The sequence below is a fragment of the Chiloscyllium punctatum genome, chromosome 42 (genome assembly GCF_047496795.1).
Source record: "Chiloscyllium punctatum isolate Juve2018m chromosome 42, sChiPun1.3, whole genome shotgun sequence".
Taxonomy (NCBI): Eukaryota; Metazoa; Chordata; class Chondrichthyes; order Orectolobiformes; family Hemiscylliidae; genus Chiloscyllium; species Chiloscyllium punctatum.
Window position 1 is genome coordinate 9,861,952 of NC_092780.1, and position 24,844 is coordinate 9,886,795.

General features: G+C 47.3%; 1 protein-coding gene across 4 annotated transcripts in view; it reads right to left on the minus strand.

Annotated features, from left to right (window-relative positions):
• LOC140465713 (voltage-dependent L-type calcium channel subunit beta-1-like) overlaps window positions 1–24,844 on the minus strand; it is a 273,486-nt gene that overhangs the window by 34,863 nt on the left and 213,779 nt on the right. For 2 of the 4 annotated variants that reach the window (XM_072561367.1, XM_072561364.1), the window contains exons 7-10: window positions 23,589–23,746; window positions 19,776–19,856; window positions 9,924–9,982; window positions 7,683–7,792 (exon numbers count right to left, since the gene is read on the minus strand). In XM_072561367.1, coding sequence (XP_072417468.1) covers window positions 7,683–7,792; window positions 9,924–9,982; window positions 19,776–19,856; window positions 23,589–23,746 — 408 coding nt within the window. Of the gene's footprint in view, window positions 1–7,682; window positions 7,793–9,923; window positions 9,983–19,775; window positions 19,857–23,416; window positions 23,440–23,588; window positions 23,747–24,844 lie in introns of all 4 variants that reach the window. The other 2 variants (XM_072561366.1, XM_072561365.1) reach the window with 2 other exon arrangements.

Here is a 24,844-nt window from a genome sequence, read left to right on the forward strand (position 1 = left end):
GGGGTAAAATACATAGGTGTCAATTTTTCCCACTGTAATTAGAGAGAGAATAGCAATGACTGAAAAGTTAACCTGACCTTGTTCATAGATCTGTTGTGTATTTCCAACATTTGCTATTTTTATGCAGTCATTGGCTCTTAATTTGAAATCAGCTAATTTGAATGAGCAGAAAGTACAAACTGTTAACAATGTTTACTTTTATTTATGATGTTTCGTTGTTATTTTCACACAAAAATTGTATCAAATTATCAGTAATGGACACTGGACATAATACTGATGCGACAATCTCAGTCTTTATTAAGTTGACTCTGCATTGAATTAAATTTTGTCTTTCATTCCTGCCACAAATTCTGATTCTCTCTCTCTCTCACTCTGGCCATTATCTGAGTCTGAACTAGGCTTTGCAACATTGGGGTTATGTTTAATCAGAAATGAAGTTCCAACCACCTTTCTATGCAATCACTAGGAGCACCCATTCCCCCCCTCCATAACATTAATGTGGGCGGCACGGTGGCACAGTGGTTAGCACTGCTGCCTCACAGCGCCAGAGACCTGGGTTCAATTCCCGCCTCAGGCGACTGACTGTGTGGAGTTTGCACATTCTCCCCGTGTCTGCGTGGGTTTCCTCCGGGTGCTCCGGTTTCCTCCCACACTCCAAAGATGTGCAGGCCAGGTGAATTGGCCATGCTAAATTGCCCGTAGTGTTAGGTAAGGGGTAGATGTAGGGGTATGGATGGGTTGCGCTTCGGCGGGGCGGTGTGGACTTGTTGGGCCGAAGGGCCTGTTTCCACACTGTAAGTAATCTAATCTAATCTGCCTTTGCTCAGCTCATCTCCGACTGAAATCCTCAGCCAGAACTTGTCACCTCTTGACTTGATCACTCCAATCTGCGCCTGGCTGCTCTCCAAACATTGGTGATGCCCCCATATTAGGAGATGCTGGAGATCAGATTCGAGAGTGTGGTGCTGGAAAAGCACAGCAGGTCAGGCAGCATCCGAGGAGCAGGAGGATTGATGTTTTGGGCATAAGCCCTTCATCAGGAAAGAGTCTGATGAAGGGCTAATGCCTGAAATGTCCATTCTCCTGCTCCTCAGATGCTGCCTGACCTACTGTGCTTTTCCAGCACCACACTCTCGACTCTAATCTCCCCAAACCTCTGCTGTCTCTGCCCTAAAGCCTGTTCATCCATTATCCCAGTGCATGCTGATTGACATTAGCTCCAAGTTAAACACGATCTTAAAATTCTCATCCTCATTTTCAAATCTCAACATGGCGCTGCTTCCATTTATTTCTAGGGTGGAATCTTATTGAAGCATCATAGAGTCCCACAGCATGGAAACAGACACTTCAGTCCAACCAGTCCATGCCAAACATAATTCTAAACTAAACTAGTCCCACTTGCCTGTGCCTGGCCCATATCCCTCCAAACCTTTCCTATTCATGTACTTACTCAAATGTTTTTGAAACATTTTAACTGTACCCACACCCACCACTTCCTCAAAGAAGTTCATTCCCACACGTGAACCACAGTCTGTGTAAAAAATTTGCCTCCTATGTCTTTTTTAAATCTCTCTCCTCTCACCTTAAAATTATACCCGTTTGTTTTGAAATTCCCCATCCTAGGGGTAAAAAGACACCTCTATCTATCCCCTTCATGATTGTATAAACTTTTATTCAACCTCCTACGTTCCAGTGAAAAACATCTCAACCTGTCCCGACTTACTTTATAACTCAAACCTTCCATACCCGGCAACATCCTGGTAAATCTCTTCTGAATCCTCTCTGGTTTAATAATATCCTTCCAACAGAACTTCAAGCTGGCTGGAAAATGGAGGAACACATGCTGTTTTGACCAGGCCAGCACATATCAAAGAGGGTGCAGGGAGGCTACAGAGGAATCTTCCCCCTGAATTAAAGAGCCTTGGGAGACGTTGGGGGGTGGGTGGGGGTGGGGGTGGGGGAATAGTGGTGATGCCCAGAAGTCACCTATGAAAAGAACTGCCACTCAATCAAAGGCTGACTGATCAGCAATTGCCATGGTAGGAGGCCAGAGCCACTGATAGGAGAACACTCCTCAGAGTCCCAAGATTGTAGAGGGCCCAGGACAGTGGAAGGCGATGTCAGGGAGGTGGGGTTGTTCGATGTTGTGGTGAGAAGGGATGGGGTCGATGGTGTTCTAAGAAAGAATAGTGTTGTATCTCACAGAGGGCACCCTCTTGCTCAGTGTCCTCACCCCCAGTCAGAAACATATTGCCTTTGATAAAGGGATCCTCTCACTGAGGGAACAAACTGTCTACAGGGGAGCAGCTATCGTCAATACTGCATTAGCCGACGGTTACTCCCAGTGAAGACAGAATGAGATCTTTGAGCGTTCCTTAATTGTCACCTATGGGCCTCAATTGGCAACAATCAGGATGGTCAACCATACTCAGAGTGTGGTAGTGTCTGGGTATGACACCACTACATCTAATTCTGTGTCCTACTCACCTGAGGACAGATGATTTCACTGCTAATCTCTTCCAGCCCTAAAACCTTCCATGGTACCTGCACTTCTCTAATTCTGACACCTTGAGCATCCTTGAATTGAATCATTTTATTACTGGCAGCCATGCTTTTAGCTGCCAAGGTCCCCAGTTCGACATTTCTTCCCTAACACGAGTCCATTTCTTCTGAAAGAGGCATCTCTTTGACCAAGCTCCTGCTCACTGGCCCCAAGATCTCCGACGTGACTCGGCATCAAATTGCTTTGATAATAATCCTGTGAGACACAGCTGGACATTTTATTATATTGAAGGTGCTAAATAAATGTAAGTTGCAGCTATTCCTGTTGAGGGGTGAAACTAAAATCTTATTGAGATGGGCTTTACACTTTAAGTTTTCCTGAGATCTTAAAGCCATGAGCCTTACTTTGACATGAACGTAGTTTTGATACTTTACAGATTGCCATTTTGAAAAATGATGAAAAGTGGAGTATGTAGAGAAATACAGAATGATATAAAATGATATAAAAGGTGGGAAACAGGCTATTCGGCCCATTCTGCCTGTGCCAACACTTGGAATGGATAGGATAATCCTTTACTTAGGGGCTCCTAGTGAACAAATCAGACAAGGAAACAGTCAAAGCACATGTCTGAGATTCCCATTGTGGCCAGATGTCGTTGCAGTGCCTGTCTGAACCGTACACGTGAAAGGTAGGCAGAGGATGGGATATGGACGAGAAACGGAATGACACTCCCTGTAACCGTGAGCATTGGTTGTGCACTCTCCTATTGCTGACATCCCCGTTTCCATGGTTACTTAGCTCACAGATTTTAAGAAAACCTCATAGGCCAGTGTATGTTGGTCTTATGTTTCACAAGAACAAATGTCAGAACATCTCTCTGCCTGATACCCGCTCTTATGCTCCTCCATCTCAATCCTTGTTCCTCCACTTCCACTAAGTACACACACTCATGCTGTGAGAAGGGGAGGGTCTAAGTTCAATGAGGAAGTGTGCGATATGTATATGTGCCTGTTAACCACAGCACTGGCACAGCTTTTACAGTTTGCTTGGAGATTTAGACATTTTTGTATTACATGGGGTAGGCATGATATTGAAATAGCAATAGGAAATGAAGGAAAGCCACATAAAGTCTTGGTTAAATTCTTGAAAAGCAATTGGCAAGTGAGCCAAGATCTCACTGCTCCAAAACCCATTGTGGATTTTCCTCTGGAAACTCCCCTGGGACCATCACATTGGGAAACGAGAGAGTGAAGGAGAAAGAAACATTGATTACAATGAACAGCTGGGACAGTAATGTGAAACTGTAGGAGCCAACTTGAAGAGCTGCCTTAGGCCTGGGAGATCTCCCCATTGCCAGTTTAAATCCTTTCCTCTCTGTCACTTGTGACAGGAGATAATCACTAATGTACAAAGTGCTCTCTCTATCGCAGACAGTAAAAATAGACAAATGAAAGGAACAAGCAAAAGATTTATTATGGGACAAGGTCAATCTAGGACACCAAAAGAATAGGTTTCTCCAAACCCTTTCATCATTAGGAATCAGCTCTGTGGGTTGACGCTACACAACACCCTACCTGTATGCTTTCTCTGTGTAGATTGTGCAGACCTGACTTGACATTACAATCACACCACGATTTAACCATGGGGGGGGCTTTCTGACTTGTACTCTCCAGTGATAACCAATGGTGCATATTTAATTTGCCAATCCCTGCCCTGCATCAATGTGACTAATCGAGTATTGACGAGGAGAAAATGAGGACTGCGGATGCTGGAGATCAGAGTCAGAGAGTGTGGTCCCCAACACCCAGTGGCCGAACACTTTAACTCCCCCTCCCACTCCACCAAAGACGTGAAGGTCCTGGGCCTCCTCCACCGCCAAACCCTAACCACCCGATGCCTGGAGGACCTTGGGATCCTCCAACCACACGGGATGAATGTGGATTGCACCAGTTTCCTCATTTCCCCTCCCCCCACCTTATCCCAGATCCAACCTTCCAACTAGGCACCGCCCTCTTGAACTACCCGTCCATCTTCCTTCCCACCTATCCACTCCACCCTCCTCTATCACCTTCACCCCCAACCTTCATCTACCTATCACATTCCCAGCTACCTTTGCCCCCCCAGCCCCACCCCCCCTCCCATTTATCTCTCAGGCCCCCCGGCCCACAAGCCTCATTCCTGAAGAAGGGCTTATGCCCGAAACATCGATCCTCCAGCTCCTCGGATGCTGCCTGACCTGCACCACACTCTTCGACTCTAACTGAGTATTCAGTCTACAATGACTCACTGTAGTTCCCTTTCGAGAAAGAAAACTTCAACAACTCTGCAATGCAATGGTCAAAATGATGTCTGGAACATGCTAGAAGCAAAAAAAAGCTTTTAATGTATCCACACTAAGCTAAAGATTATGGATAAATCATTAGTTACTACACTTAAGAGGGAAATAGAAATCTAACGACAGTACACCAATTGCATACCCCATTTTTATTAATAAACCAGGGCCTGAATTGATTGTGCCCTTTCATGGGATGTGCTAACTCAGATTAACCTGACGGGGGTGGCATGTATATGTGCCCCCTACCCCCAAAAAGACAGCCAGAGTCCAAGGGTTCTCACAGAGTCCTACAGCATGGAGACAGGCCCTTGGACCCAAACTGGCCCATGCCGACCAAAATGACCCAATTCTCCATATCAGTGATATCACCAGAACTGCCTGGAAACTCTGTACTGATCACATTTGATGATTTTTTTTTTTAAAAAATGACTTAAATGGACAGCGGGCCAGGAACAGGTGGACTAAAAGTATATTGTCCAAACTACAAGACTTTCCCCTGTAGCTTAATATTTTGAAGTTTTGCTTGGCTGGTGTGAACCAATGTAAGGACGCTCTGTTCTAAGGGTGACTGGATTTCTCTTCACAGATGCTGCCAGACCTGCTGAGCTTTTCCAGCAACCTCTGTTTTTGATAAGGACGCCACGATTTGGTTTGCAGCACAGGAAACCTCTCAGAGTAGCCTAATGCTTAAGCATTCAATGATCCCAATCACTTCAGACTCCCCAGTTTCCTTGCCTTGAGTAATTGCAGTCACCATGGTCCCAGAGGTCCCATCTCTCATTAGAGAGTGACATGTGAGTTTAACCTGAGGGTCATCACACCTCAGGTGAGGGGAGAGGTGAGAAGGAGAGTCCTTCCTAGCAACCAATGCAGGAATTGAACCTACATTGTTGGCCTTACTCTGCAATGCAAGTCAGCTATCCAATCAACTGAGCTAACCAACTCCCCCTGTTGAGCAATCATCTGTAACTGCATGTTGTGGACATTGACATGAGCAAGTGGTGATAGTTTGGAGTGCATCAGATGCAGTTTTAAGAAAGCAATTGCGTCAAGAAATTATGTGAAAAATTATGCTTATAATGTGAAAACTACGACTGGGTCTTTTGCAGATTTTGTTTCAACATTCCTTTTAAAATTAGTTTCCAAATGCAATTACATCATTCTTTTTAAATGGTAGGAGGAGGCAATTGCATTTGGAAACTAATGGCAATATTGTCAGTGACAAATAAAAAGCCAGTAGTACCTTCTCCTGGCTTTAAGTGGCGTTGTCTGCTCAACTATCTGACATTCTCCATCTGTGCAGAAAGGGAAGCTGTTACTGTTCCTTACGAATAGAAACTAACAGTGAGAGTCAGAGTGAGGATCACAGAGACCTACATCACAATTATGGGACACAGCAGCATCACATCGGCTGCATTGTTCAATCCTACTCCAGCTGCCTGTCACGAAAATTCAAGCCATTTCTTAACCCTATCACTGTAACTTCTTGATTTGGAGATGCCGGTGTTGGACTAGGCTGGACAAAGTTATAAAAAAAATCACACAACGCCAGTTATAGTCCGACAGGTTTATTTGGAAGCACTAGCTTTCAGAGTACTGCCCCTTCATCAGGTGGTTTACCTGTTGAAGGAGCAGTGCTACTGCTTCCAAATAAACCTGTCGGACTATAACCTGGTGTTGTGTGATTTTTAACTGTAACAGCTTGTTTGCAAGTCTTCGGCTTCACGTACTGAGGCTGCTCATGGAAGTTTGAACAAAGCTGTGGAGTCAATAGGTTAGCCTTAGTTTAAAACAAAGACCACGTCAGTTACAAAAAGTGTGGATGCCAACCCTGCGGAGAAAAACCAAACATGAAACACTCGAGAATTAGCCCAAGTCCTTTCAATAGTGACACAGAAAAATCCCTGATCAACCTTGGCAGAGAATAAGAGGCTGCCATTCAGCTCATTGTTTGGAACCAGCTCTTTGAGGGAACTATCCAGTTAGTAAACTGGAACATTCACGAGGGGACGGGGTGTTTGCGTTTTAGAGAGTGAATGTGCAAAGTCATGGGAGAAAAGCAGGAGATTAGCAGTAGGTAATGATGCTCGCTTGAAGTTTGACACAATGGGCTGAATGGCCTTATTCTGCATCAAGTCAGTCGTCACACGACACCAGGTTATAGCCCAGCAAGTTTATTTGAAATCTCAAGCTTTCGGAGCACAGCTCCTTCGTCAGGTGAACCTGACTTCACCTGATGAAGGGGCAATGCTCTGAAAACTCGTGATTTCAAATAAACCTGTGGGACTATAATCTGGTGTCGTGTGACTTCTGACTATGTCCACACAAGCACCTCCACCTCATTCTACATTGTAACGTTTCTGTGATTAGTCCCTCCCCCGCTCTCTTCCCATAACCTGCCAAATATTTCCTTTTCACATATTTGATCCAATCCCCTTTTGAAAGTTACCATGGTGTCTCCTTCTAATAGCCTTTTAAGGCAGTGACTTCCAGTTTATAACCCAATGGGGAAAACCAACTCCCATCCTCAGTTCTGAAACAGTCATAATGGGCTTGAAACGTTCACTCTGTTTCGCTCTCCACAGATGCTGCCAGAGCTGCCGAGTTCCTCCAATACTTTGTCTTTATTTCAGATCTCCAGCACCTGCAGTATACTGTCTTTGTTTTATTCTCACTGCCCTCTGTGTGTTTTGCTAGTGATTGAATCCATGTGTTCTCAGACCTCCTCTGCCAGTGGGCTACTCTCAGAGAGGCGGCATTGAGACGGAAATAAAAATATACAGTGAAAAGCTGCGTTTAAAAGAACAGAAATCCACTTGATACTGAGTAAAGAGAGTAACTCACCCAGGCTGGAGCGTGTGCTGGAGCGCTCAATAATTGTGTGTTTGCTGGGGTTGTTCAGCACTGATCGTTTGGCAAGTGAAATGTCAGCAGTGACTCGTGTGATTGATATTCTGTCGACAGAAAGCAGAGTTACTTACAGCCTTTCCACTCGGAGTTCTGGCACTGTCTATGTGGTAACAGCTTATCATTGCACTGTTACACTCACTGATCATTGAGGGGATGGATGACAAGGGTTGCACTTGTGATGGAGTGCTCAACATTCAAAGTTGGGTCATAGCTTTGTCCCTCTGCAAAAAAAACAGTGCTGTTGTGTTCTTCTATGTCACAATACCTGATTTTTTATTTATTTTTTGTTTTGCAATTTTTCCCCTCCATCTCTTCTGAAGGCTCTGATTTTCTTTTTGGCTACACTCTCGGTCTCTCTCGGGAAAATCAAAGTGACTACCGTTCCATGCATCAGCCCAGATTCCCAGCGTCAGAAACTTACAACAGCATTAAGCCTGGTTCTGCCTTGGGCTGACACACAGCCACTTGTGCACCTTTCACGAGGTGCAACGAGGGGACAATCAGGAGCAAGATTTCAACTTTTCACCTGCAAGTCACTGAGGGCAACACTAACACACTTACCTTCGGCCCTTTTACCTATTGACTGTGTAAAATGAGCTAACACAGTGCAATCTATGAATAAGTGGTGGTGATATAGAATTGGCAGTACCTCAGTAACTGAGCCAAAGGGAGGGGACTAATTCCTATAAATTGTTTGGTGCAGTTTACTACTAACATACTATTTACTTCTTCCTGTGAATATATCCCAGCAATAGTGCTTTTTTGGCCAGCCATGTCCAGCTGATTCATCAATGACCTTCTCTCAATCGGAATGTTAAAATTGGGAATGTTCGATGTACAATGTTCAGCATCACTCATCAGATAATGAAGCAGCCCGTGTCTATGTGCAGCAAAACCTGGACAATATTGAGATTTGGACCGATAATCAGCAAGTAACATTTGCACCAGACAAGTGCCAGGCAATGATCGTCTCCAACAAGAAACAAAATCTATGTATTACCCCTTGATATTCAGCAGCATTACCATCTTCCAATGCCAACATTCTTGGGGTTACTACTGACCCAAACCTGAACTGGACTAGCCATTTAAATATTGGGGTTCACCCATCACCCACCCATTGCATCCCCTCAGTCTCCCAATGGGTTTCCAGTGATAGTGCTCAAGTACGGAATCCTTCTCTTTTCACATCTTCTGTACCCTTCCTTGTTTCTATTTGAGCTGTTCTTGTCAATGTTTCTTCTCTCCCCTCCCTGAACACACTGGTGTCTTGCTGAAAGGGATTCACAGTCACCAGCCGCACCCCAGCACCTCGCCCCAGTAATCGTCGTTTCTGTGTGAGTGATAAAAGCTTGTTCCAAATGACACACACGAGGCCTTTCCGCACCTCACGTTAATGTATACTCATGTCGTGTAGTGCAAAATAGGAACGTTGCAGAGCAGCTAAGGGACAAGAAACCTCTGAGCCAAGAACAATCTGAGTAGTCAATTGTTTTGGTTTGATAACTGGTGGCATGTGCCAAATTGTGATGACGATACAAATAAAACAAGCAATTGTAATTCATAACTGAGAGCTTGAAAATCATTAATATAAAAACAGCACATTTATAAATAATTACAACACAAAGCAAATCTGTGTCTCTTTAAGTTATATAAAAAATGTTAGGCCTATTGCCTTTCTGTGTTTTGTCCACAGACCACTGTTGTCTGGTGAAATTTATAGATGCCATCAACAATCACTGTCAATAAGTGAAGAGAAGCCTCTTACCCATTGAACGATGAGAATCACTATCAAAGGAAGAGGTTGAGGTGAACAGAATAGATGCATTTAACGGCAAGTTACATGAAGATATGATCTATACTGAATGCCAGAGCAGACTAAAAAGACCAAAGAGACTATTTTGCCTCGCATTATTTACAGTCAGTTTTACAAAATAGGGGACTGGCTTGTCCCAGTTTAGTTGTTCTCAATTCTATTTGCAGAATGATGACTTCTCTCCTTAATGTCATCATCCATTTTCCTCATTCTGGTGGAGATAACCTGGGACCCCAGCTAGGCCTTTCAGACTGAAGCAGTCACCTATCAAGAGGAAGTACGCACAGGGTATTAACCGACATATTCTCACACATCGATCTATACATTCGATGGAGTAAAGGTTACTTTTCAAAGATCCTTACCTTCCATCAAACTTGTGTTTCAAAAAATCAAAAAGAGCTTTCTGCATCATATCCGTCACCTACACGAAGCAAAGACAAGTCAAACTTGGTTAAGCTCTGCCACAATTGAAGCAAGGTTCCTGTTTTAGTTACTGGCAAGGAGTGTCCAAGTTCTCCATTCCTTAGGGAGAAGTTTCGTATGACTGGTTTGCAAACAGAACACAGGCCAGGATCTCAATACAGTTGCATGGTTGTGTGGGCACTAAAACTACTGACTGAAACTCCATAATGCTCAGAAACTGGGGACAAATAACAGATAGAAAGAAAAATATAAATTGAATTTATATCGCACCTTTCATGTGCAGGACATTCACAGCCAATTATATAATCCTGAAATATAGACCCATTGCCACAAAATGTAGTGAATTGTGCACAGCACTTGTCTAGAAACAGCACTGCAATTAGGGTCAGACAATCAGTTTTGGTGGTTTTGATTAACCAACAGACATCGACCAGCACGTTAAGAACATGCCCTTTTCAACCCCAGTCTTTTTCAAAGACAGCACTGCAAGAGGCGTGACATTCACCTGAGAGAGCAAGAAGCTCAGGAAGAAGACATCAGCCCTGACAGTGCAGCACTCCTGCTGGGGACGACAACCTGAACTCTGCTCTTGGGGCTTGAGACTCAAAGCCACAACCTTCAGGTTCAGCAGCAGCAGCACTTACCCATTGTGTCATAAAGTGCACGTGTCACATGGAGCTGTGCGTGTGGGTCACATGGAGCTCTGTGTGTGCGCCATATGAATTGTGTGTGCGCCACATGGAACTGCGTGTGCCACATGGAGCTGTGTGTTTCACATGGAGCTGTGTGCACGTCGCATGGAGCTGTGTGTGTGTCACATGGAGCCACATGCAGCTGTGAGTGCATATGTCACATGGAGCTATGTGTGTGTGTCAGATGTAGCTGAGTGCGTGTTACATGGAGCTATATGAGAGTCACATGGAGCTGTGTGTGAGTCACATGGAGCTGTGTGTGTGTGTCACATGGAGCTGTGTGTGTGTGTCACATGGAGCTGTGTGTGAGTCACATGGAGCTGTGTGTGAGTGTCACATGGAGCTGCCTGTAAGTGTGACATGGAGCTGTGTGTGTCACATGGAGCTGTGTGTGTGTGTCACATGGAGCTGTGTGTGTGAGACATGGAGCTGTGTGTGCGTCACATGGAGCTGTGTGCGTGTCACGTGGAGCTGTGTGCGTGTGTCACACGGAGCTGTGTGTGTGTGTCACATGGAGCTGTGTGTGTGTCACACGGAGCTGTGTGTGTGTCACACGGAGCTGTGTGTGTGTGTCACATGGAGCTATGTGTGTCACATGGAGCTGTGTGCGTGTCACAGGGAGCTGTGTGCGTGTCACATGGAGCTCTGTGTGTGTCACATGGAGCTGTGTGTGTTTCACGTGGAGCTGTGTGTGTTTCACGTGGAGCTGTGTGTGTCACGTGGAGCTGTGTGTATGTCACATGGAGCTATGTGCATGTGTCACATGGAGCTGTGTGTGTGCATGTCACATGGAGCTTGGTGTGTGTCACACGGAGCTCAGTGTGCATGTCACACGGAGCTGTGTGTGTCACACAGAGCTGTGCGTGTGTCACACGGAGCGGTGTGTGTGTGTGCGCCACATGGTGCTGTGTGTGTGTGCCACACGGAGCTGTGCGTGTGTCACACGGAGCGGTGTGTGTGTCACACGGAGCGGTGTGTGTGTGTGTGCCACACGGAGCTGTATGTGCGCCACATGGAGCTGTGTGTGTGTGCATTAAATGGAGCTGTGTGAGTGTGCCACATGGAGCTGTGTGTGACTCACATGGTGCTTTGTGTGTGTGTTACATGGGGCTGTGTGTGTCATATGGAGCTGTGCATGTGTGTCACATGGAGCTGTGTGTGTGCCACAAGGAGCTGTGTGTGTGTGTCACATGGAGCTGTGTGTGTGCGTCACATGGATCTGTGTGTGTGCGCCACATGGAGCCGTGTGTGTGTGTCATACGGATCAGTGTGTGCGTGTCACATGGAACTGTGTTTGTGTGTCCAATGGAACTGTGTGTGAGTCCATGGAGGTGTGTGTGTGCGCTACATGGAGCTGTGTGTGTGTGTCACATGGAGCTGTGAGTGTGTCACATGGAGTTGTGTGCGAGTCACGTGGAACTGTGTGCGTGTCACATGGAGCTGTGTGTGTGTCACATGGAGCTGTGTGTGTGTGTCAATGGAGCCGTGTGTGTGTGTCATACGGATCTGTGTGTGTGTGTCATACGGATCTGTGTGTGCGTGTCACATGGAACTGTGTTTGTGTGTCCAATGGAGCTGTGTGTGAGTCCATGGAGGTGTGTGTGTGCGCTACATGGAGCTGTGTGTGTGTCACATGGAGCTGTGAGTGTGTCACATGGAACTGTATGGGTGTGTCACATGGAGTTGTGTGCGAGTCACGTGGAACTGTGTGTGCGTGTCACATGGAGCTGTATGTGTGTGTCACATGGAGCTGTGTGTCACATGGAGCTGTGTGTCACATGGAGCTGTGTGTGTGTCACATGGAACTGTGTGTGTCACATGGAACTGTGTGTGTGTCACATGGAACTGTGTGTGCGTGTCACATGGAGCTGTGTGTGTGTCACATGGAGCTGTGTGTGTGTCACATGGAGCTGTGTGTGTGTCACATGGAGCTGTGTGTGTGTGTCACATGGAGCTGTGTGTGTGTGTCACATGGAGCTGTGTGTGTGTCACATGGAACTGTGTGTATGTCACATGGAACTGTGTGTGTATCACATGGAACTGTGTATGTGTCACATGGAGTTGTGTGCGAGTCACGTGGAACTGTGTGTGTGTCACATGGAGCTGTATGTGTGTGTCACATGGAGCTGTGTCTGTGTCACATGGAGCTGTGTGTGTCACATGGAGCTGTGTGTGTCACATGGAGCTGTGTTCGTGCCACATGGAGCTATGAGTGTGTGCGTCATACGGAGCTGTGTTTGCGTGTCACATGGAGTTGTGTGTGTGTATCACATGGAGCTGTGCGCATGCCACATGGAGCTGTGTGTGCGCCACATGGAGCTGTGTGCATGCCACATGGAGCTGTGTGCGTGCCACATGGAGCTGTGTGCGTGCCACATGGAGCTGTGTGCGTGCCACATGGAGCTGTGTGCGTGCCACATGGAGCTGTGTGCGTGTGTCATACGGAGCTGCGTGTGCGTGCCACATGAGCTGTGGGTATGTCACATGGAGCTGTGTTCGTGCCACATGGAGCTATGAGCGTGTGCGTCATACGGAGCTGTGTGTGTGTGCCACATGGAGCTGTGTGTGTGCCACATGGAACTGTGTGTGTCAAATGGAACTGTGTGTGTGTGTCACATGGAACTGTGTGTGTGTCACATGGAGCTGTGTGTGTCACATGGAGCTGTGTGTGTGTCACATGGAGCTGTGTGTGTGTCACATGGAGCTGTGTGTGTGTCACATGGAGCTGTGTGTATGTCTCATGGAGCTGTGTGTCTCTCTAATGGAGGTGTGTGTGTGCCACATGGAGCTGTGTGTGCGCCACATGGAGCTGTTTGCGCGTGTCATACGGAGCTGCGTGTGCGTGCCACATGAGCTGTGGGTATATCACATGGAGCTGTGTTCGTGCCACATGGAGCTATGAGCGTGTGCGTCATACGGAGCTGTGTTTGCGTGTCACATGGAGCTGTGTGTGTGCCACATGGAGCTGTGTGCGTGCCACATGCAGCTGTGTGTGCGTGCCACATGGAGCTGTGTGCGTGTGTCATACGGAGCTGTGTGTGCGTGCCACATGGAACTGTGTGTGCGTGTGCCATACGGAGCTGTGTGTGCTTGCCACATGGAGCTGTGGGTGCGTCACATGGAGCTGTATGTGTGTGTCACATGGAGTTGTGTGCGAAGCACATGGAACTGTGTGTGCGTGTCGCATGGTGCTGTGTGTGTCACATGGAGCTGTGTGAGAGTCCATGGGGGTGCGTGGGTGCGTTAAATGGAGCTGTGAGTGTGTCACATGGAACTGTATGGGTGTGTCACATGGAGTTGTGTGTGAGTCACGTGGAACTGTTTGTGCGTGTCACATGGAGCTGTGTGTGTGTCACATGGAGCTGTGTGTGAGTGTCACATGGAGCTGTGTGTGTGTCACATGGAGCTGTGTGTGAGTGTCACATGGAGCTGTGTGTGTGTCACATGGAGCTGTGTGTGTGTGTCACATGGAGCTGTGTGTGTGTGTGTCACATGGAGTTGTGTGCGTGTCACGTGGAACTGTGTGTGCGTGGCACATGGAGCTGTATGTGTATTTCACATGGAGCTGGGTGTGTGTCACATGGAGCTGTGTGTGTGTGTCACATGGAGCTGTGTGTGTGTGTCACATGGAACTGTGTGTGTGTGTCACATGGAACTGTGTGTGTGTGTCACATGGAGCTGTGTGTGTGTGTCACATGGAGCTGTGTGTGTGTGTGTCACATGGAGTTGTGTGTGTGTGTGTCACATGGAGTTGTGTGCGTGTCACGTGGAACTGTGTGTGCGTGGCACATGGAGCTGTATGTGTATTTCACATGGAGCTGGGTGTGTGTCACATGGAGCTGTGTGTGTGTGTCACATGGAGCTGTGTGTGTGTGTCACATGGAACTGTGTGTGTGTGTCACATGGAACTGTGTGTGCATCACATGGAACTGTGTGTGTGTCACATGGAACTATGTGTGTGTGTCACATGGGGTTGTGTGCGAGTCACGTGGAACTGTGTGTGCGTGTCACATGGAGCTGTGTGTGTGTGTCACATGGAGCTGTGTCTGTGTCACATGGAAATGTGTCTGTCACATGGAGCTGTGCGTGCCACATGGAGCTGTGTGCGTGTGTGTCATACGGAGCTGCGTGTGCGTGCCACATGAGCTGTGGTTATGTCACATGGAGCTGTGTTCGTGCCACATGGAGCTATGAGCGTGTGTGTCATACGGAGCTGTGTGTGCATGTCACATGGAACTGTGTTCGTGTCACATGGAGCTGTGTGTGTGCCACATGAGCTGTGGGTGTGTCACATGGAGCTATGTGCGTGCCACATGGAGCTGTATGTGTGTGCCACATGGAGCCATGTGTGTGTGTGTCAAATGGAGCTGTGTCTGAGTGTCACATGGAGCTGTGTGTGGGTCCATGGAGGTGCGTGTGTGCGTTAAATGGAGCTGTGTGTGTGTCACATGGAGCTGTATGTGCGTGTCACATGGAGCTGTGTGTGTGCGCCACATGGAGCCATGTGTGTGTGTGTCATACGGATCTGTTTGTGCGTGTCACATGGAACTGTGTGTGTGTGTCAAATGGAGCTGTGTCTGAGTGTCACATGGAGCTGTGTGTGGGTCCATGGAAGTGCGTGTGTGCGTTAAATGGAGCTGTGTGTGTGTCACATGGAGCTGTGCGTGTGCGCTACATGGAGCTGTGTGTGCGTCACATGGAGCTGTGTGTGTGCGTCACATGGAGCTGTGTGTGCGTGTCACATGGAACTGTGTGTGCGTGTCACATGGAGCTGTGTGTGTGTCACATGGAACTGTGTGTGCGTGTCACATGGAGCTGTGCGTGTGCGCTACACGGAGCTGTGTGTGCATCACATGGAGCTGTGTGTGCGTCACATGGAGCTGTGTGTGCGTGTCACATGGAACTGTGTGTGCGTGTCACATGGAGCTGTGTGTGTGTCACATGGAGCTGTGTGTGTCACATGGAGCTGTGTGTGTGTGTGTCACATGGAGTTGTGTGCGTGTCACGTGGAACTGTGTGTGCGTGGCACATGGAGCTGTATGTGTATTTCACATGGAGCTGTGTGTGTGTCACATGGAGCTGTGTGTGTGTCACATGGAACTGTGTGTGTGTGTCACATGGAACTGTGTATGCGTCACATGGAACCGTGTGTGCATCACATGGAACTATGTGTGTGTGTCACATGGAGTTGTGTGCGAGTCACGTGGAACTGTGTGTGCGTGTCACATGGAGCTGTATGTGTGTGTCACATGGAGCTGTGTCTGTGTCACATGGAAATGTGTCTGTCACATGGAGCTGTGCGTGCCACATGGAGCTGTGTGCGTGTGTGTCATACGGAGCTGCGTGTGCGTGTCACATGGAACTGTGTTCGTGTCACATGGAGCTGTGTGTGTGCCACATGGAGCTATGAGCGTGTGCGTCATACAGAGCTGTGTTTGCGTGTCACATGGAGCTGTGTGTGTGCCACATGGAGCTGTGTGCGTGCCACATGGAGCTGTGTGCGCGTGCCACATGGAGCTGTGTGCGTGTGTCATACGGAGCTGTGTGTGCGTGCCACATGGAACTGTGTGTGCGTGTGCCATACGGAGCTGTGTGTGCTTGCCACATGGAGCTGTGTGTGTGTATCACATGGAGCTGTGTGCGTGTGCCATACGGAGCTCTGTGTGTGTGTCACATGGAGCTGTGGGTGCGTCACATGGAGCTGTATGTGTGTGTCACATGGAGTTGTGTGCGAAGCACATGGAACTGTGTGTGCGTGTCGCATGGTGCTGTGTGTGTCACATGGAGCTGTGTGAGAGTCCATGGAGGTGCGTGGGTGCGTTAAATGGAGCTGTGAGTGTGTCACATGGAACTGTATGGGTGTGTCACATGGAGTTGTGTGTGAGTCACGTGGAACTGTGTGTGAGTGTCACATGGAGCTGTGTGTGAGTGTCACATGGAGCTGTGTGTGAGTGTCACATGGAGCTGTGTGTGTGTCACATGGAGCTGTGTGTGTGTGTCACATGGAGCTGTGTGTGTGTGTGTCACATGGAGTTGTGTGCGTGTCACGTGGAACTGTGTGTGCGTGGCACATGGAGCTGTATGTGTATTTCACATGGAGCTGTGTGTGTGTCACATGGAGCTGTGTGTGTGTGTCACATGGAACTGTGTGTGTGTGTCACATGGAACTGTGTGTGCATCACATGGAACTGTGTGTGTGTCACATGGAACTATGTGTGTGTGTCACATGGAGTTGTGTGCGAGTCACGTGGAACTGTGCGTGCGTGTCACATGGAGCTGTATGTGTGTGTCACATGGAGCTGTGTCTGTGTCACATGGAAATGTGTCTGTCACATGGAGCTGTGCGTGCCACATGGAGCTGTGTGCGTGTGTGTCATACAGAGCTGCGTGTGCGTGTCACATGGAACTGTGTTCGTGTCACATGGAGCTGTGTGTGTGCCACATGGAGCTATGAGCATGTGCGTCATACAGAGCTGTGTTTGCGTGTCACATGGAGCTGTGTGTGTGCCACATGGAGCTATGTGCGTGCCACATGGAGCTGTGTGTGCGTGCCACATGGAGCTGTGTGCGTGTGTCATACGGAGCTGTGTGTGCGTGCCACATGGAACTGTGTGTGCGTGTGCCATACGGAGCTGTGTGTGCTTGCCACATGGAGCTGTGTGTGTGTATCACATGGAGCTGTGTGCGTGTGCCATACGGAGCTCTGTGTGTGTGTCACATGGAGCTGTGGGTGCGTCACATGGAGCTGTATGTGTGTGTCACATGGAGTTGTGTGCGAAGCACATGGAACTGTGTGTGCGTGTCGCATGGTGCTGTGTGTGTCACATGGAGCTGTGTGAGAGTCCATGGAGGTGCGTGGGTGCGTTAAATGGAGCTGTGAGTGTGTCACATGGAACTGTATGGGTGTGTCACATGGAGTTGTGTGTGAGTCACGTGGAACTGTTTGTGCGTGTCACATGGAGCTGTGTGTGTGTCACATGGAGCTGTGTGTGAGTGTCACATGGAGCTGTGTGTGAGTGTCACATGGAGCTGTGTGTGAGTGTCACATGGAGCTGTGTGTGTGTCACATGGAGCTGTGTGTGTGTGTCACATGGAGCTGTGTGTGTGTGTGTCACATGGAGTTGTGTGCGTGTCACGTGGAACTGTGTGTGCGTGGCACATGGAGCTGTATGTGTATTTCACATGGAGCTGTGTGTGTGTCACATGGAGCTGTGTGTGTGTGTCACATGGAACTGTGTGTGTGTGTCACATGGAACTGTGTGTGCATCACATGGAACTGTGTGTGTGTCACATGGAACTATGTGTGTGTGTCACATGGAGTTGTGTGCGAGTCACGTGGAACTGTGTGTGCGTGTCACATGGAGCTGTATGTGTGTGTCACATGGAGCTGTGTCTGTGTCACATGGAAATGTGTCTGTCACATGGAGCTGTGCGTGCCACATGGAGCTGTGTGCGTGTGTGTCATACGGAGCTGCGTGTGCGTGCCACATGAGCTGTGGTTATGTCACATGGAGCTGTGTTCGTGCCACATGGAGCTATGAGCGTGTGTGTCATACGGAGCTGTGTGTGCGTGTCACATGGAACTGTGTTCGTGTCACATGGAGCTGTGTGTGTGCCACATGAGCTGTGGGTGTGTCACATGGAGCTATGTGCGTGCCACATGGAGCTGTATGTGTGTGCCACATGGGGCCATGTGTGTGTGTGTCAAATGGAGCTGTGTCTGAGTGTCACATGGATCTGTGTGTGGGTCCATGGAGGTGCGTGTGTGCGTTAAATGGAGCTGTGTGTGTGTCACATGGAGCTGTATGTGCGTGTCACATGGAGCTGTGTGTGTGCGCCACATGGAGCCATGTGTGTGTGTGTCATACGGATCTGTTTGTGCGTGTCACATGGAACTGTGTGTGTGTGTCAAATGGAGCTGTGTCTGAGTGTCACATGGAGCTGTGTGTGGGTCCATGGAAGTGCGTGTGTGCGTTAAATGGAGCTGTGTGTGTGTCACATGGAGCTGTGCGTGTGCGCTACATGGAGCTGTGTGTGCGTCACATGGAGCTGTGTGTGTGCGTCACATGGAGCTGTATGTGCGTGTCACATGGAACTGTGTGTGCGTGTCACATGGAGCTGTGTGTGCGTCACATGGAGCTGTGTGTGTCACATGGAGCTGTGTGTGTGTGTCACATGGAGCTGTGTGTGTGTGTGTGTCACATGGAGTTGTGTGCGTGTCACGTGGAACTGTGTGTGCGTGGCACATGGAGCTGTATGTGTATTTCACATGGAGCTGTGTGTGTGTCACATGGAGCTGTGTGTGTGTCACATGGAACTGTGTGTGTGTGTCACATGGAACTGTGTATGCGTCACATGGAACTGTGTGTGCATCACATGGAACTATGTGTGTGTGTCACATGGAGTTGTGTGCGAGTCACGTGGAACTGTGTGTGCGTGTCACATGGAGCTGTATGTGTGTGTCACATGGAGCTGTGTCTGTGTCACATGGAAATGTGTCTGTCACATGGAGCTGTGCGTGCCACATGGAGCTGTGTGCGTGTGTGTCATACGGAGCTGCGTGTGCGTGTCACATGGAACTGTGTTCGTGTCACATGGAGCTGTGTGTGTGCCACATGGAGCTGTATGTGTGTGTCACATGGAGCTGTGTGTGTATGTGTGTCACATGGAGCTGTGTGTGTGCGCCACATGGAGCCATGTGTGTGTGTGTGTCATACGGATCTGTTTGTGCGTGTCACATGGAATTGTGTGTGCGAGTCACATGGAGCTGTGTGTGTGCGTCAAATGGAGCTGTATCTGAGTGTCACATGGAGTTGTGCGTGGGTCCATGGAGGTGTGTGTGTGCGTTAAATGGAGCTGTGTGTGCGTCACATGGAGCTGTGTGTGTGCGTCACATAGAGCTGTGTGTGTGTCACATGGAACTGTGTGTGTGTCACATGGAACTGTTTGTGCGCGTCACATGGAGCCGTGTGTGTGTGTGTGTCACATGGAGCTGTGTGTGCGTGTGTCACATGGAGCTGTGTGTGTGTGTGTCACATGGAGCTGTGCGCATGCCACATGGAGCTGTGTGTGAGAAAAGCAGGGTTTTGTGGGACTTACCTCGTAGCCTTTCAAAGACGGACCCACTAGTATGATTGGTCTCATGGATGGCACAACATCGTAGGGAGGCACATTCTCTTGCTGCTCAGAGGGATAAGAAAGCCAGAGAAAGTATTAGGACTATTAAACTTAACCCTTAGAATTATCAAGCACAACTAGAGGCCCTCCATCTCATTGAGTTCTGTCGATCCTTGGTATTAGCCCCACTCTTTTACACCTGTCTTATAGACTTGCCTTTATTAGTATTCATGCAATTGCAACTGAAGCTGTTTCCATTCCCCTTCCACGCAGTGCATTGCTGATTAGAGCAACTTCCTGAGGAATAACATTTTCTCATCACTCCACCCATCCCGCAATCGAACTCTGACTTGACTGTTATAATTCGTTACTTTTGGCTAATGTCCTTTCAGATCGATGAAACCGTTCTCCCCATCTTGGGTCTAGCAAACCCCTCACCAGTTTTAAACACCTCTGTTAAATCGCGCCTGAACTTTCTCTGTGCCAAGGAAGACGGTGCCAAATTCCATCCGTCAGCTTACAAGTGTTTACATTTCTAATGACAGAATCGACAGGTTAACAAGGTTGCACCAACAGTGAGCAAGAAGCAGTGCATTGCCTTTGCTGAGCACAGGCTAGATCAAGATGAGGCAGTCACACACAGAGAGAAGCATTCCAGCTGGAGTGTTTGCCAAATGCAGAAAGGGTTTTTGTCAAACCCAATTCCAAAGAGGCAGTGCGGCTTTAAAACGCATTGCTTATTTAAAAAAACTGTCTCACGTCTCAAATACTGATAAATCGTGCTCAATATAAAAGTCAAACCACAGCAATAATTTCATAAACATTTCTGTAAAAGTGTCTGATAAATTATATTGAACTTTGCTTTCTACATTGCAATCACACTTGCTCAGACTCTGAATATCTAGCCAAATATAGCAATATATTATATACAAATAAAGATAAAATATATAAACTAATTGGCAGACTTAGTGTTGGTTTAGTGGAGTCTGCCCAGTGTGGTCCACTATGTTACATCTGAAGATCAACTGATGAAAATGATCTAGACTGTCTGTCTCTAGTCACTAGAGGCGAACAAGGCTTCCTTCCTCAGCATTCACCATTTATAGAGCATCTCATCAGTGCCCATTCTAACAATGACAGGAATTCTCTGTCTGGTGTTCGCCCGTAGAACCTGCCTCCAATTGCAGATAGGTTTTAGTGACTAGCCTTCGGATTGGATCAGAAGTGTCATTCAAAATTGTTATCGATTTAATTTCGCACAGATCAGAGTGGATAGCAATTTAGAGGCGTTCAATCGAGACCAGATTAATTTAGGATATCTGGTCAGCACAAACGAGTTGGACCAAAGTGTCTGTTTCCTTGCTGTGTGGCAATTCTGTCACATGCTGAACACAGGTCTAATCTTGTCAAAGATGGGCTCCTTTTACAGATTGTTCAGCTGATAGGACAGCACCACGTCAAACATGGTCTCATTCACACACGCTGCCCAACCACCTCGGCCTGGTTTCCTCTCCTTTGACAACAAGAAACAACCCAATTTTAGTGGACCCAGTGCTGACATCAATTGGTGCCACACAGACTGAGCAAGAGACACTCTGGGTCTGAGTGAATCTGTTCCATGCTGGATCTTGCTTCGGCTGATGGAATGACTAATGAAATGGGCAGCATAGCCCAACTCACTGATGGCTATTTTATTGAAGAACTTGTGGTGTATCAGAGATTTAATGAAGTTTCACTCCAGTTATGTTGGGACTTGGTCAGGCCACATGTGGTGCATTACATCTTGCTTTGGCCTTCTTACTGAAGAGGGGACATGTTCACTCAGAGGGGAGAGCAATGCAGACTCACTCAGCTGATCCCTTGAATGAGAGAATTGTGTGATGAGGACAGATGAAGCAGATGTGACCTACATTCCTTTGAATTTCGAAGAATGGGAGATGATATAATTGGACTATATAAAACTCCCGAGGGACTTGAGAAGACCAATGTTTCTCCTAATGGGGGAGCCTAGGACTTGAGGTCACTGTGTCTAGGAAAAGGAGCCGACTGTTTATCATAGAGATGAGATGACATTTATTCACTGAAAGGGTTACGGACCTTTGAAATGTTCTCCCCAGTGGTACCAGATGCTCAGTCGCTAAATTCAATTAGAATTGGAATGAAATGGTATAGGGATAGGGCAGGAAGGTGTAATTGAGGTAGAATTATTGAACATTGGAAGAAGCTCAAAAGGACTGAATGTCCTACATTAACTCCTACATTGGGCGGCACAGTAGCACAGTGGTTAACACTGCTGTCTCACAGCGCCAGAGACCCGGGTTCAATTCCCGCCTCAGGCGACTGACCGTGTGGAGTTTGCACATTCTCCCCGTGTCTGCGTGGGTTTCCTCCGGGTGCTCCGGTTTCCTCCCACAGTCCAAAGATGTGCAGGTCAGGTGAATTGGCCATTCTAAATTGCCCGTAGTATTAGGTAAGGGGTAGATGTAGGGGTATGGATGGGTTGCGCTTCGGCGGGGAGGTGTGGACTTGTTGAGCCAAAGGGCCTGTTTCCACACTGTAAGTAATCTAATCTAATCTAAACTCCTGTTTCTTATGCTGTTATATTCCGAGCTATCTAAATCTGCTCCTGTTCCTCTTAAGTCCTTGATACACAAATAAAGTGAAATGGTATGGACTGGTCATACAGGATTATGATCAATCTTCATTCTCAAGAGGCTAATGCCACTTTTGATTTATTAATTTAAACCCTTTCACTGCAACTCGGTCCAAGTGAAATAGACACTTGCATCTACACCATATAAACATTTTACGGTTTTACAAATCAGTACCATTCCCTGCTCCTCTACCCATGTAAAGCTGTTATGTATCTGGCCTTGGGGGCTCAAAAGCCTCTTTACCTGTCTCAAACACACTTCTTTGGCTTTTTGAGTTGATTTTCTCGCCAACGGATCAGTGAATACTTGGAAAGCTGGGGGATTACGAGCAAACGTTCAATTTGTTCTGGGCTCTTGTGCTTTCCAGTTCACAAATAACCTGGCTCTTCCCTTTCCATAGTTCGAGACATTTTAACAAAGTAAGTGGCATAGAGCGTATAACACACACGGTTGTAAATCTGCTGCCGTGGATACGCTGTTGTAGCAGAGTTTCCCATTTTTCCAACAAGATATCCCTTCAACATTTTTGCTATGTCAACCATCACAACAGAAGTACAGATTCTGGCCACTTGATGGCTTACTCGACCAAGATATTTGCTCGAATCCATTCCCATCATAGACACAGAAACAATTTTATGTTCATCAGTGCCATGGAGAATTTATTGATGGGCACAGAGCCTAAGGTACATTATGCACACACAATTGTGACTTCTTAGTTTAACCTTACACATTTTTAAATAAACAACCCTGACCATGATCTTTTCAGCAGATGCAAATGCAAATTATTCCTCTCCAACATGAGCAAATGATGATTATTAATCACAGGACTGGCTGAAGTATGTTTACTTTAACAGCTGTCATTCTAACAGGCTTCAGGTTCTGAGGCATGTTGTGTCACGGGAAACTGCAACTTCCCCAGTCTGACTCTACACTTCAACGCGAAATACAGAAAGCATAAAATAGACTTACCGATTTCTGCTTCGGTTTTGCTGCTCAAGTGTGCGTGGAAAGACAGCCCAAGAAAAAAATAACAAGGCATGCATGTTATTAACAAGTCTCAGAGACATGGAAGCAGCAAACTGAGTGGGATATGTGCGCTAGTTCGTGCATCAGGCAGCTGGGTGCACTGACAAGGCGTTACCTTCTTAAAAAATGGGATTCGTTTGGCGTTGGATGGGGGAGTCGTTACACTGCTAACGCTTGTTTTAGGGGACCGATGGTTGGTTTGGGAATCGCTCTCTTCTGCATCTAAGTCAATGGCATCTACATCAAAAGCTAAATTAGACAAGTCCGCATATCCTGGTAAAGGGGAAGAAGCACAGGTTGAAATGCAACTAAGGCTGAGAAAGAAAGGAAATTTCATCAACAGCAGTGAGAAAACGGATTGGAAAAGCAGCCCAACACCAAAGCAGCAGTTTGTGATTAAACAGTCCAGACTTTATTCTTAATTGATACACTGTGGAGAATATGGAACTCACTTCAACTTATAAACACGCTCAAGAATAGAAACACTTCTATTCATCTTTGCACAAAGTACTCCTAACCCACACCAGGTGCAAAACAGAGCTCCCCCTATCCCACTCACCAACATTCTCTAACCTGAACCATAGAATGGTAATTCCCTGAGTGAATGTTTTCATTTCCCATTTAAGACTTTGAGAGATCCCATATTCAGCTGGACTTTTCCACATCAGTTTGTGCTTCAAACTTAGATAAAGGACACTCAGCCACCAGCAGTAAGATCACCATTTCCTCAATGTATTTTGCGTGACTTTTTTACAAGACAGGTAATAGATGGGGGTCACCATTACATGGGAACTGCACTCAAATTAGTCAAAGTTACCCTTTTCTTTGGGGAGACACAGACACAGTCATAGAGAGCACAACACACACACACAGAATAGAACAGAGATAGGGATAAAGATACAGAGAGAGAGAGAGAGAGAGAGAAAGAGACTACGAAGAGACACAGAGAGAGAGAGTTGGATGCACAGAGGAAGAGAGAGAGGCACACAGAGAGTGAAATGGACAGGACAGAGAGAGATAGACAGTGAAAGGTACCACGAGGGAGACAGAGAGAAAGAAGCAAAGAGAGGGAGGAAAAAGCAACATAGAGAGAGCGAGAGAGAGAGAGAGAGAGAGAGAGAGAGAGGGGGAGGGAGGGAGAGAGAGAGAAAGAGAGACAGACAGAGACAGAGACAGAGACAGAGCATAGCAATATCCTTCTGAGTTGGTACCTATAAAGAGATTACCTCAAGGTCTGGTTTCCATAGAGATGATAGTCAATGGGAGGGAAAGGAAATGAATCTGCTGTGTATGACAGTTGTGACTCCTGCAAGAGAGTGCAAATATTCCACAACAAATAGTGGGCAGTCTCAGACTCAGACCTGCCTTCCA